At 41.2% G+C, this 12,970-nt stretch overlaps 1 protein-coding gene across 2 annotated transcripts in view; it reads right to left on the reverse strand.

The window, feature by feature from the left end:
• Positions 1-4,952: 4,952 nt before the first annotated feature.
• RCOR1 (REST corepressor 1) overlaps positions 4,953-12,970 on the reverse strand; it is an 82,667-nt gene continuing 74,649 nt past the window's right edge. For both annotated transcript variants that reach the window (XM_068192373.1, XM_068192374.1), the window contains 4 exons: positions 12,525-12,602; positions 12,300-12,357; positions 11,520-11,749; positions 4,953-9,361 (listed from right to left, as the gene is read on the reverse strand). In XM_068192373.1, coding sequence (XP_068048474.1) covers positions 9,320-9,361; positions 11,520-11,749; positions 12,300-12,357; positions 12,525-12,602 — 408 coding nt within the window. In that variant the 3' untranslated portion in view covers positions 4,953-9,319. The remainder of the gene's footprint in view (positions 9,362-11,519; positions 11,750-12,299; positions 12,358-12,524; positions 12,603-12,970) is intronic.

Raw genomic sequence — 12,970 nt, forward strand, 5'->3', positions numbered from 1 at the left:
GGTACGTAACTGCTCTTCTCTTACAGTGAAACATTAGCTAAAGGTTTTGCCTCCCAAACGCCCACAGGCTGGCAATGCTAGCCCTAACTGGTCATTATTCTAGGACTAATCCATGGGAAGGACACATCCTAACACTGCCCATCTGCAGATGTCAGCTCACGGGTGAGTTAACCTTGCCCTAGGTTTGGCAGAAATTAGCAGCAATTTTAGTTTTGCTCCACCTCCATGAGCATGTTAGCAACTCGCAGCAATGCTGTGAGTCCCCTTCAAGCAACCAGCAGTTGTTTGAAGCCTTTAGCAGGCTCTGAATTTTTAAACAAAGACATATTCTCCTGAGGGTTTACAGGCCATTAAGTAAACATTTAACATTTTAGTAAAATGTAAAAACATTGAAAACCATCTCAATTACTCAGCTTTCATTTATACAGCACTGTGACCTCTCCATCCCAGGAGGCTGTAGAAACAAAACTGAGTTACTAAATGAAAAAACACACCTTTACAAGAAAAACAGAGATGATTCCACTGCTTTATGGCAATCTTTAAATGCAAGAACAGCAACAAAAATAACAAACACCCTGTTTGCTTCATTTTACAGATAACTTTTCTTAACAGAAGCAAAATATTGCAGAAGGATGGAAAACTGGTCTACATTCACTGTCCTCTTGTTAGTACAATTACTAGTGAAATTCTTGAGATTATCCAGTTTAATCCACAAAATTACCATCTCCAGTGGACAAAGTGAAAAGGAAGATGCTTCATGAATGCAACATAATTCCCTGCTCTGTGTCCTCAAAAAACAGGTTCAGCAACTAACGAGGAAGCCATTTGAGGAGCTGGATGCTCTCTCGAGTCAATAAAGCATTGCTGAAACCTCGCTGCTCCTCAAAGCACACCAACACATCCCCTCAATAGCAAGGCACATCCTTGTCAAGTTTCTGCCTGGCCCACACCTCATGAGAGGCTGACAGGTAATAATTTAAAACTGCATTTGCTCTAACATTATGAAGTTATTTACCATCCACCTGATCCAACTCTCCCTGCAGACTATGTAAATACACCTAACAAAGTTTGGATTAGGATCCCTATTTTTTTTAATACCTAGAGCAGGGGAGACATCCCCTTATTTGAGGGACTTATGGTTTAAAGCATCAATACAAAAATACCTTGGGAAATCCAGCAGAAGTTAGGGAGTCATAGGTTATTTTTATATATACATATAGACACACACACACACACAAAATCAAGTTTTCTCCTCTTATCGTAAGAGATTTTCTCTGCACCTTGAGAGCCAGGCTGGCAGAAAAGGACTCAGTGTATTTCTCATTCTGGAGGCCCTAGGCAGTGCACATTTGAGGGAAGAGAAGATGCAAGTCCGTTGATATTTATTATGATCTTTTTTCTTGACACTGAATGCTGAACCACAAATCTGGAGCCCTGGCAGATCCCAGCACTCACTGCTAACAATGCACTAAAATAAAACCATGAGGAAGAGAAGTTATCCATCCATGCCTTGGGCTAAAGGCATTGTTCATAACAAATTGCTTGACTAGTTTATCTTCCCTGTGTGCATGGAACAGTTCTCTTAAATTATTTTTCTGCTGCTAAATCCCACAGTGGTTCTGGGTCACTCATTGAAAGTCAAAGCGAGAGGCTGCTTGTGATGGAGCACAGGCACAGAGTATTGTTTGCTTCCCAAGCAAAGCACAGTGCTGAACCCATGGCCTCCCCTGATTAATTGCAGAAACTGAAATCTTTATACAAATACTTTTAAAGGATAATTTGTTTAAGCTTAAAAGTTATCTTCTCAGAATATTTGTGCTAGTGAGATTTGACCGTAAAAGGGGGAGAACCAGTCACGCAGCAAAAGGGAATTAACTTAAAGGAGAACATCCAATTGACTGCTTTTGGGTTTGGTTTATTAGTAGTTGGTTTTAATTTATTTTTGGGAGCATTAACAGCACAGCATATTGATAAGAGACACAAAGCTACTTTTGGCATTAGAAAAGCTGCCCCTAAAGTTGTACTGGAAAGGCTAAACATGGTGGAAAATATACCATTGTAACATTTTCAGCATTAGTGACACTTCACAGAACACTTCTTACCTGAGCTGTCCCTTCAAGAGAGGTGGGATACAGGGCTCAAAGGAATTGAAATTTGGCCCAGTGGGGTTCCCCACACAATAAAGCTACATTTACAGAACACTGACAGGGTTCCAAGCACTGGGGAGCTAGTTCTGTAATCAGAGGCAAATTCCAACAAGCAATGAAAATTTGGGATCTTGAGGACATACTGGTCTGGAAGCTCCAGAATTTTCCAATCATCCCAGATTCCCCACTGTATCTTGTGTCAAGAACACAATACCCCAGAGGAACTTTCCAAAGCATTGATATGAGGCATCCACATTTCTTTGTCCAGCTCCAAGCACAATGCCCAGCACTGCAGTGAGGGGTCCAAGTCCTTGTCCCCTCTTGGTTAAGCCCAGGCAGCCATGGCACCAGTGTGGTTAATGGCCAGCTCCCACATCCGAGACAGAGCCCTAGGCTCTACCTTGATCTGTAATAAGGAAGGGAATAAGCACTTTCAGGATGTAATACATTAGATCAGTTTTCAACATCTAATTTAGTATTAAATTAATTATACCCTAGAAAAGCTTATTTCTCTCTAAGGGATTCTGGACAGCGAGCTCAGGCAGTGATATCCTTATCCACTGATGAATCCTGCACCTTGCCATAGACTAGTCGGGCACACGTGGATCTCTGGCAAACCCACTGCACCCATTCTTCTATTTCATTAGTTCACTTTCCATTGTGTCTTATTCTAAACCTTGAATACACAAGGCAGCATCAAGAAGTCTGCAGCTGTTGAGATCTCCTATTCATCTTTTTCTAATAGAAATCAGCTCGGTTTTGTCACACACACAGTCTCATCTTCCATTTCAAAAGGAAATCCAGGTCTTGCTAAGCCATGGTCTCACAAGCTATGCATCAGACACGAGGTCTGTGCCCCCAAGGTGTGCAGAGGGAAAAGCATCTCCCACTTAACATTTTATTGCCATCATTCCACACACCTTCTCCTGTTGCAAACTACCTTCATGAAAACAAAGAGCACATCCAGAATCAGAACTAACAGCTCACTTCTCCCTCAGCCTCGTCTCCAGCTACAAACAAGATATCAAAATGACCTGACTCCCATTTCCTGATCTGCCCAGTGTGAACTCCTTACCTGGCCAATGTTTTTACCCAAAAGCCCTTGTTAGGCTAGGCTGCAGCCTTCCTCCATACAGACTTCTCCCCTTTCAGTAGGGGAAACTTCCAGGTGATTTCTCCATCTATCAAAGTTCAGATCTCCTCTACACTACTGTCCTCCATAATTCCCTTCTTGATGACCTTAGAAACTTTGTTCCCATAAAATTTTACAGTGATTCCTCCTTAGTTCTTCTGCAGCAAAAGAAAACAATTTCTCTACCACTCTCAGCAGAAAGGTTTTTGTTTGATTTTGTTTGTACACAAACAAAACAAACATTTTGTTGACTGTTTACTAGAAGCATGACAAGAAATTACATTTACTATTTCAAAGGCTATTTAGGTGGCTAAGCCAGAGCATGCTTTAGAGGTGAATAATAGGTTTGATATCTGGTTTTCTCTCTCAAACATTAGTCTATATCTTTCAGACTGGAAGATGGTTTATGAAATTAAATCCAGGTTTATACTGCTACTTCATAAAGCTGATACTTGGGGATCATATTAAGATCTTGGCACACTTAGCAGCACCAAGAGTGAACTCTTCCCTTTCAGCCTGAACTCCAGCTTGTACCACATCCTGCAAGGCAGCTCCTACTCTAAGGAACAAGTGCTCGGTGCCACCATGTTCAGATTCCAATTGGTTTATGTAGGACAGCCTATAATACAGCATTAATTCAACACTGCATTCCCATTTACAAACACATACCATTACCAGGCACAGGTGCATCACCTGTGTTCCCAAAACCAGTGGCATTATCACTACTTTACCTTTGCTTCTAGACTCCACAGAGGAGTACGTGTTCAGGCAGGGGAAGTCCCCGTTTCCCCACCTTTTTGTGCTCCCTGACTGAAAGAAGTTCTTTCCTTTTTGTTTGTTTCTCTTTGTTTTACTTTGTGGTTGGGGGGCACATGGGCAAGAAAGGCTGGTTTGTAATGAAGATTTAAGTGCTTGCAGTCAAATAACTCTCCTAAAAAAGCAGATTGCTACCTTACAATATTGGTACCGTATTCTCTACCAGCAGGAAAATTACAAGGAATGCTTTCCAGTAAGGAAACACCCTCAGCTCTCAAAAATGCTGCTTGTTCTTCCAAAACCCCAAATCAGCCTCCATCCCTGTGACTTTGCTTTACAATATAGAAATGCCTGACTAATTCCTGCCCTCCATAGCTGTAGACCAGTGTCCTGCTCTAGGAGTTCTGCTCCTTTAACATCCACAAGCAAAGCACAGAACTTGTTGTCACCTGTCCTGTGCTAACCCTGGGCTCCCAGAGCACTGCTGGCAAAACTCCTCAAAGCAGTTTCCCCCAAACAGCCCCACAAAGTCCTGTCTGTGCTTCTGTGTTTAGTGCTTAGCAGCACCGCAGCATGTGAAGACAGAGAACATAATCTTCCTGAAGATTCCAAGGTGCAAAGGTTCCTGCCCTTCTGAGCATCTTCAATAGCAACATTGCACGCTGCTAAGCTTTGAGGGCAAGTGCTGCCTTTTCCTATGCATTTAAATGTGTTTCTTTCATGTGAAAGATGACAATCTGGTTAACTTGTCCAGCCAAGTGCTTTGTACATGAAGCAAAGAGGCAACAGTTTATTCTTCAGGTCCTCCTTAACTGAGGGATGACACTGTCAGGAAGGGGGAAATCTCTTTTGTATCTCCTGACCAGAATCTGAAAGGTAGGGGGTCAGTTACACATCAGAACCACATTTTACATCAATAACGTTTTACTACATATTTTATTACATCAATGGCTTGAAAAAATTTTATTTGATGTCAGCAAACATTGGAAATCATAGAAAAATGAATTATGTAGAATTTCACAAAGGGATTTACCCCACTATAATTCCTCATACAGTAAAATAATCCAAAACCAAAGGTTACTTTTCAGTGGCTAAGCAATTTTATAATGCTATGAACATTCATCACAGTAAGTGTGCTGAATAATAGAAAACAGGCAAAAAAGACATTTAAAATATTACTTACAACAGCATTATTACAACATACTTTCTTTAAAATCCCAACGAGTATTTCATCACTTCAAAAGCTATACAGCATTTCCATTATATTTGCAAACTTAACCTTATACATCTTTTAAAATCTTGAAAAAACTTCTTTTAAGCAATCTATAAGCAGTTAACAAAATTGATAAAATCTACATAATGGAATACTATACACTCCAGTATAAATTTTATTTTAGGAGAATATGAATGTAAACACTCATTATTATACAACATGCATAGACTATACTGACCTTCCATCTTCTGAACTGTAACTTTCACTGCAATTGTGCTTTACTATCAACAGGAAACGCTGCATTAATCCAGGGAGTGGCAGAAAGTATTTGCTTTAGGGGCATTGCACAAGATCACTAGATTTTTACTTACTGAAGACAAGCTGGAGCTAATACAATAATTTTTCTCTTTTTTTTTTTTTTTTTGTAAAATGTCAGCCCACTCATCACTAAATGGGCTATGTACAAATTCATACCAATTTGAAAAATAAACGCATTATCAAAAAAATCTCCTACGATATTTTTGCATTTCATTGACTTGGAGATTTTTGTTCACAAATCCAGTGATCAAGTTAGTGTAATGCACTGTTTGGCTCATATTTGGTGTGCAAGAATACCAACAGCATATTAGCGAATTCATAGAATAAAAACTGAAATTTAAAGTGACAATGAGCATATTTTAATACATAATGTTTCTGATGTATTTGTACAGGAAAGAAAAACGTTTGTCAGGACATTCCTTTAAGAGAGTAAGAGTTTCACTCTTATTTTAACTATTAAAAAAGTGTTCTAGTGGATACTTATGGGGTCTTCCTGGTTGCAAACTTGTAAAAATATATTAAGAAACCATTATCCCCATTGGTATTAAATATATCAAGACACAACCATTGTGGTTGCACTACCAGGTATGGCTACTACGGTCTTAAGCATCTGATTGTACATTGTTGCTTTACTGTTAAGCACAACTGAGGCGTTTATTTTTTTCCCTTGGTTATAAGATTATATTACAAAAATTGATCACTGTTTCAAACCAGTTAAACACGAATATTCAAGTAACAAGGTTGTTTTAATGGATAAGTGAAAAAAGAAGTTACCTAGCACTTTACACAACTACATAAAAATTAAATAGAACAAATGAAATTTGTTTATGTATATGCAATACACTTTTATATCTTTAAGATTTCTAAAACTAAAACTTAAACTATCATTTTCTTTAACGATACCATATTTTGCACAATAACTTATACTTAGGAGAAATAATTTCCCATTTTCCACAAAATATATATAATTATGACATTCACATCGATAGTTTAAGAAACAAAATTTAAGTGAATATTCTTATTTTATGCAGTTATCTTTGTGGACCCTTCTAGTCAGAATGCAACCAGTTGATATATCTAATGCTTGACCCATTTAACAAAAGAAAAAGAGGGTCTTCACCTAAACAAGGTCAAACCATTTCAAAAGCTAAAATGATTTTATCGCACTTAAAAACATAGTTCAAGAGAATGTAAAAAACTAAACGTTTAAAATACAGTGCTATTATATTGCATGTATCAACTACAATAAGATAGCAGTAAACTGAAAAATAATTAAACAACTTTTTTCTTCCTAATATCACAAATGATACACGTTTCCCCCTACCCCATGGGGATGAAGCCAAAACACAACTTTTCTGATAAGATGGACAGATCTGAGGGCAAAAAAACAATGAGAAGTCCTCACAGGTACCCAAGTCTCCAGCAGAAGCATCTCCTGATGAGCCCCCCCCAGCTGGGATGCAAGCTCCCACACCACTCCCACACCAGCGAGGACCTGTCTCCGCACATTGGTACCAGCAGGAGGTTTAATATTTAATACTAGAGTGTTTCTAAAGAGCAGCATTGCTTTACACCACAACTGTCAACTGGATTCACAGTGCTATTTGCCCGGTCTGTATTCCTAATTCACACTGGCTAACACCTAGCATTCCTTCCCACAAGAGACTCCCAGCTCCAACTGGCACAGGTACGAAGGAACATTTGAGCCACCAGAGCTGCCAGTTCACAACAACAGCTGCAGCAATACAGAGGATAGGGAATAGCTCCCTTCCATCCTCCCATCACCTCAGAGGATCTCTCTGGAGCTACCAGAATGGAACTGCTCAGAAAACGGCAGCCAAGTGGCTGAAACAGGCCCTTTTGGGGCTCCACACTCTAACTTGCCCTAGGAAATCTCTACCTGCGCTATGCCTGTGTGATGCTGCCCAGTTTCTGACATGGAATTACTTTCCTCACACACGGCCCAAAGGTAAGAACACACCTCAGTGCTACAAGAGGCCGCATCCCCTGCCTTTCCTGGGGCTGTGCCCACACTGCAGGAGGTGCCAGAGCCAGCTCTGTTGCCCAGTTGGCATTAGCCTGCCCCGCTCGAGTACAGAGAGCAGAGCCACCACAGCACACAGCATGGTACAGCCCAGCAGCCAAACCTCAGCACCAAGTCCAGGGCCCGGCCCCGAGCTCCACCAACCTCAGCTGCGGGCCAGGCCACGGGCTAGCCCATTTCAAGTTGTGTAAGAAAGGCTGGAGCTGTACACCTCTGTGTGCCATCTTGGCTTGAATCCTCTGTAGAGGAAGAGAGGCAAGAAAGGTCCTTTTTTCCACCTGCAAAGACACCTGGTGGCTTCTTCCAACATCATTAAATTAACCATTTTAAAATGCTTTGTGACTAGTGTTATTTTGCAGCTTTGCATTGGACAAGAAGTAATACTGCTGCTTCTAGCTTCCCTGGACACTGTCTGCTCGGCAGTCAGCAACCACCTTGTTCAAGGTGCAAAGTCCTCCCATGGGACTTGCAAGAACAGTTCCAGTTCAAGCCAGCTAGACAGGCCACAGCACGGGCCATCCGAGCAGAGGGCTGGGATTTGAAAGCTGCATGCACCAAGTATTTGGAAAAGCACCTCTTAGATTTTAAATTGCATATTTTGGTTCAGAACATGAAAGCGATGTGTGCTTCAGAAGGGTTAAAATGGCCAATGAAAATTAACCCAGTTCTTCTCCATTACACTTGCAAGAAACCAAAAACTCTTGAAGGTTGAATTTTATGCTCCAACCCTCATCCAAACTTCCAGTGGGAGAAGCAGTTTGATGTCTTTGGCAAACAGCGCTCTGAAGAGGAATGAGACACTGGGACAGAAAGTGATCTACGGTAGCCAAATGCAAAAAGGCACATATTCCCCAAAAGGAGAGGCACCAGAGAAAGTTGTTTTGACTTAATCCCACAGAGGATCAGGAAAAAGAAAGTTGTGTAGCACTCACTTAACAAATTACAATGCAAATGCTGAATGCCAGGGGTTAAATAGCGTATCAAACAGTTTCAGGTTAAGTATTCCCTTTTGCACTAAATAAAAGCCATTAAAATATACAGGAATAAAATGCTCAGTTAGGGAGCTTTCTATGAAGCAAGAACACACAAATACAGTGGAAAGAATTGCACAAACCAGAAGTGTAATGAGTTACATCTACAACCTTGGACTGACCAAACCTTAGAAATAACATTTCCTATCACTTTGCATTATTCATGATTGCTTGCTAACATGTCCTGACACAGCTGGCGTGTGCACAGGCCCCTCCTTTACAGAAAGCTCACTAATCATAGTGTCATCGTAAGAATACACAGGAAGCGGAGACCACAAGGCCATGCAGCAATACATACTTATACCCTACGGACCAAGTGTTCTAAGAACTCCTAATGTGTAGAGTTACTGTGGGGCTGCTAAGGAACTCCTTGTTTTGCAGGTTGGTCAAAATTTATAGACAGGTGTTACTGGTTCTAGAAGTCCCCATTCTTAAGCATGACGTTGGTGAAATGGAGAGCTGAGCTACCTGGGTGCTTTTGAAAGAAAGTGGAGGCAGTATGGAGGAATGAGGGGAGATTAAGGCAGATGTAGCACAGGACTGGAAGCGTTTGCCTTTTTTTTGGTAATAGCTGCTTGTCCACAGATATGATGCAGATGGCTGTCTGAGGTTTGCTAATACCTGATATCCTGGATAACACAGTAGTCAACACAAATTGTTCTAGGCTACAGCACCTTCTCACGAAGCAGATGCATATCTGACATCAAGAACAGAAGTAGCCTGGAGGGAAGGGGAGGGAAAAAGCAGAGATTTAGTTTAAAATGAATACACATAGGCTTTCTTGTATCTCCTAACTTCAGCCCAAATCCATGGTACTGACAGTGACAAAATATACAACCCTGCAACACGGTAAGAATTCCAACAGCTTTCCCTGTTCTGAGGCGCACTGGGATTTGTTGTTGGGAATGTAAACACATAGGAATGAAGACTAGAGTTGTTGCTGCTTTATAAACAGCAGCCTCACCTCCCCCCTTCAAATAAAAGGAACTATGGCCACTTGCTATGGCAAAGCCCAAAGCCCTCAGAAGCCTGATGAACCTTTCACGAGGCTGGTGGCCAGACAGCCAAGGCATGCCAGGGAAGAAAGCATTTCAGGGATTTCAGTGTTAGGCCAGCAAAGTCTTCTGGCTACTGCTGAGTCCACCTGACTTGACCAGACACTGCCTGTCCAGGTGTCCTCAGGAGCAGGCACCAGCCATGCAGCACTGCACAAGGAGGGACCAGGAACCCCCTCCCAGCCCATGCAGGTCACTTGTGTCATAACCCCAGTGATGTCTCACCTTGGCCCCAGAACCACTGAGACAGACACCCAGTCAGCGCTTTGCTTATGCCACCTCTGAAGGCAGGAACACCACATTCACAGCTTCTTTTGGTCTGCTTCCCACCACGCAGCACTTGGTCTGCTCCAGAGTGAGCACCTGCCATCACTAATCTGAGGATCACAACTGCTGCCCTAGTAGTAATTTTACCAGACCTTGCTGTCATGCCTCCACTCTCCTAACTCATTTGGGAGCCTCACTGCTCCAGTATCCACACACCTGGCCACATCAGCCCACTCCAGTTCCTGCTGAAGCCATTTTTTCCCTATGTCAAGTGAGACTCCCCTTTTTTGACCTCAACTTTCAGAAGCACGGGTATATTTAAAGCTAGGAAGACTCTCAGAGGGCTCAGAGAACAGAAGTTTTGCATTACCAACATATAATTTTACAGGACACAAGAAAAGACAGTGAGAAGAGCCACGTATCTCAAACTGGTGGCCATGTACTAGCACCAATGCTGCTTTGCTCCATCTCTCAGCTCTGGAAGAAAGGGACAATTTCACTCACACACGCCTGTGAAGGCAAGTTTTCTGAGTTTGGTTTTGTGCATCTGTCATACCTTTGGACTTAGTTCCCAAATACATGCACCTTTGAATTGCATGTTATTAGGTTTTGTGAAGCAGTGAAGTTCTGCTTTTTGAATGTCTGAAGGACAATGAATGTCCAAGTGATCCAGCCCTAATCAGAGCAACAAATACATAAAGCACACTGAGAAGTCTTTACTCTACGCTCAATCAAAATTTGCCTTATGCTGTTGACTGTGCTTGCATTTACAATACACAGCTTTTTCACCAGGTTGTCCCATAAATTAGGCCAAAGGGAATCCTTGATCAGACTTTTTAACACACAAACCTCTACCATGGTTTTCTTCTGCAAGACTAAATATTAGTCTTCCTTGCTAATACTAAATTTTTGTAACTAACTTCCATACTTAAACATCCTACAGTCTCTTTGGTAATTTCAAACCTACGTGGCCTGTGGGAAAGTGTTAACTCTCTGAACCTCCATCAAGAAGAGGCTGTTCCTAAAATCTGCCTTTACAGAAACAGCTGTAAACTTAAGGAAACTCTGCCTTTAGGTAACTCCAGAGTGAACTTTCATGCACTCATATTCCTTATAGCTTTCTTCCCTTCATTCGAGTGAAACTACTCACCAAAAACCAAAGAGCAAGCTTTGGCTCAAAAGACTCTATGGTCCCACAAAGCCAAACCTGGAAGAGCTGGGAGAACTGAGTGCAGGAAAAAAATCCAAGTGAGATAAAGATGCATGAGGTTTCAGCAGAAAGAGGTATTTAAACATCTATGTTCTGATGAGATACACAGATGAGATACTGTCAGAGGGCTGCAAATTCACTGTTCTTTTTCCACTTTCATACAAGCTTGGATATCCCAATTCCCCAAATCAGTACTGGAATTGTATAGCCAGATGAAGTGAAATATGCACTGATTGAAGATGGACAAAAATGGCTTTTGCAAAGACTATATATATAAATACACACATACATCTGTCTGAACTGAGCTCAGATCGGGAATTTGATGTGACATTTAAATTGGATTTACCTCATCCTCCTCTTCAGACATTTTAGTGGAATTATCAGGAGATTTTACAGGCTTCTGGCTATTGGTTCCATTTGTCTCCTCTTTTCCATGCTCTGCCTCCCACTCCTGTAGGACTTCATCTATGTTGAAACGACGTCGATAATTTACAAAAAAGTTTTTCACTTGCACCACAGATTTGTTTCCAATCACATCAGAGATTGCCTGAAAGTCTCGGCCATATTTCCTGATTGCTAAAAGCAACAAAAAGAAAAACAAAAGCAGTGTGTTATTTCCATAAACACCACAAATAATGCTCAAGTCACAGCATCAAGATCCAAAGTTGAACTTCTGTCAAGGTTTTAAACCTTCTTCAGATTAATCCAGAATTAAAAAAAAGTCTAAATTGGGAAAGAGACACAGTTAAAACCAGCCCTGGAGAAGAGAAGAAAATAGAGGTGTAGTAAAAGATGGATAGAGTCAAATGTACAAGACCTGTTTAAATCTGCCTGTACTACTTGAAAAGTTACATAGAGGAAGATCATAGCAGTGACTCCAGCTGAGTTTCACTTTCTGAAAGCTTGGACAAGCAGACACTATTTGCCAACATTCATATGATGCCCTTTACATTGCCCAGGGCGGGGAAGGGGGAATATTGTTTCCCCGTTCAAATACATTCTTCAGGCATTAGTACACAGCAGTGTCAAAGCCCTCCTTCCTTAGCCACTGAAGAGAAAGTCAGCTCTGAAGTACAGCAGGGTTTTGACTATCAACAACTGAAGTACAAATCCTGTAGTGCCTTACCTTGTACAGCAAGAAGCTGCTCATCTGTGGTCCAACGTGCATTAAATTTCTGGACGACCTAGACAACAACAATAGCAACAACAATTAGGTAACTTCATTTATAGACTTTCATTTGTATCTGAGCTCATAGAAACCTCTCAAAAGCGCAACAAGGAATTAACTGTTAGTCAAAGTATATCATTAGCATTTATCTTCACAATTAACAAAGGTCAGAAATTATCTCACCTCTGGAAGTCTGTATTGTTCTATACCACCTTCTAGCTTTTCTTTGAGCGCGCTGTTTGTCTGTTTGATATTCTGAATCTGAAAAGAAAGTTTCATCACTTTAACAAGGATTAAAAAAAAATCTTTAGACAAGCCTTTTTCCAGCAGCCTTGGCAGGAACCTCACAAGCTCAGCCTTCCAGTTTTTCTCACAGCCTTCCTTTTCCAAAAAGTTTGCTGTATTGTAATAATGTACAGCAGGAACAGCTGGCAAATCAGGAGATCCCATTTAATTTATTCTCCGCTGTCTACAAGTTATTTGGAGTAAGAACTGCCCCAACTTCCAGGTCTGTATAAAGCCCAGCATAAGAAGACCAAACCCATCTGCAGCAATTAATGAATCAAAGAAGAGTTCAGCTTCTCCCGGAGTGCCAGGAAAAAGGCTTCAGGCCAAAATACCAATTCTAT

Source organism: Anomalospiza imberbis, chromosome 6 (assembly GCF_031753505.1).
Source record: "Anomalospiza imberbis isolate Cuckoo-Finch-1a 21T00152 chromosome 6, ASM3175350v1, whole genome shotgun sequence".
Classification (NCBI taxonomy): Eukaryota; Metazoa; Chordata; class Aves; order Passeriformes; family Viduidae; genus Anomalospiza; species Anomalospiza imberbis.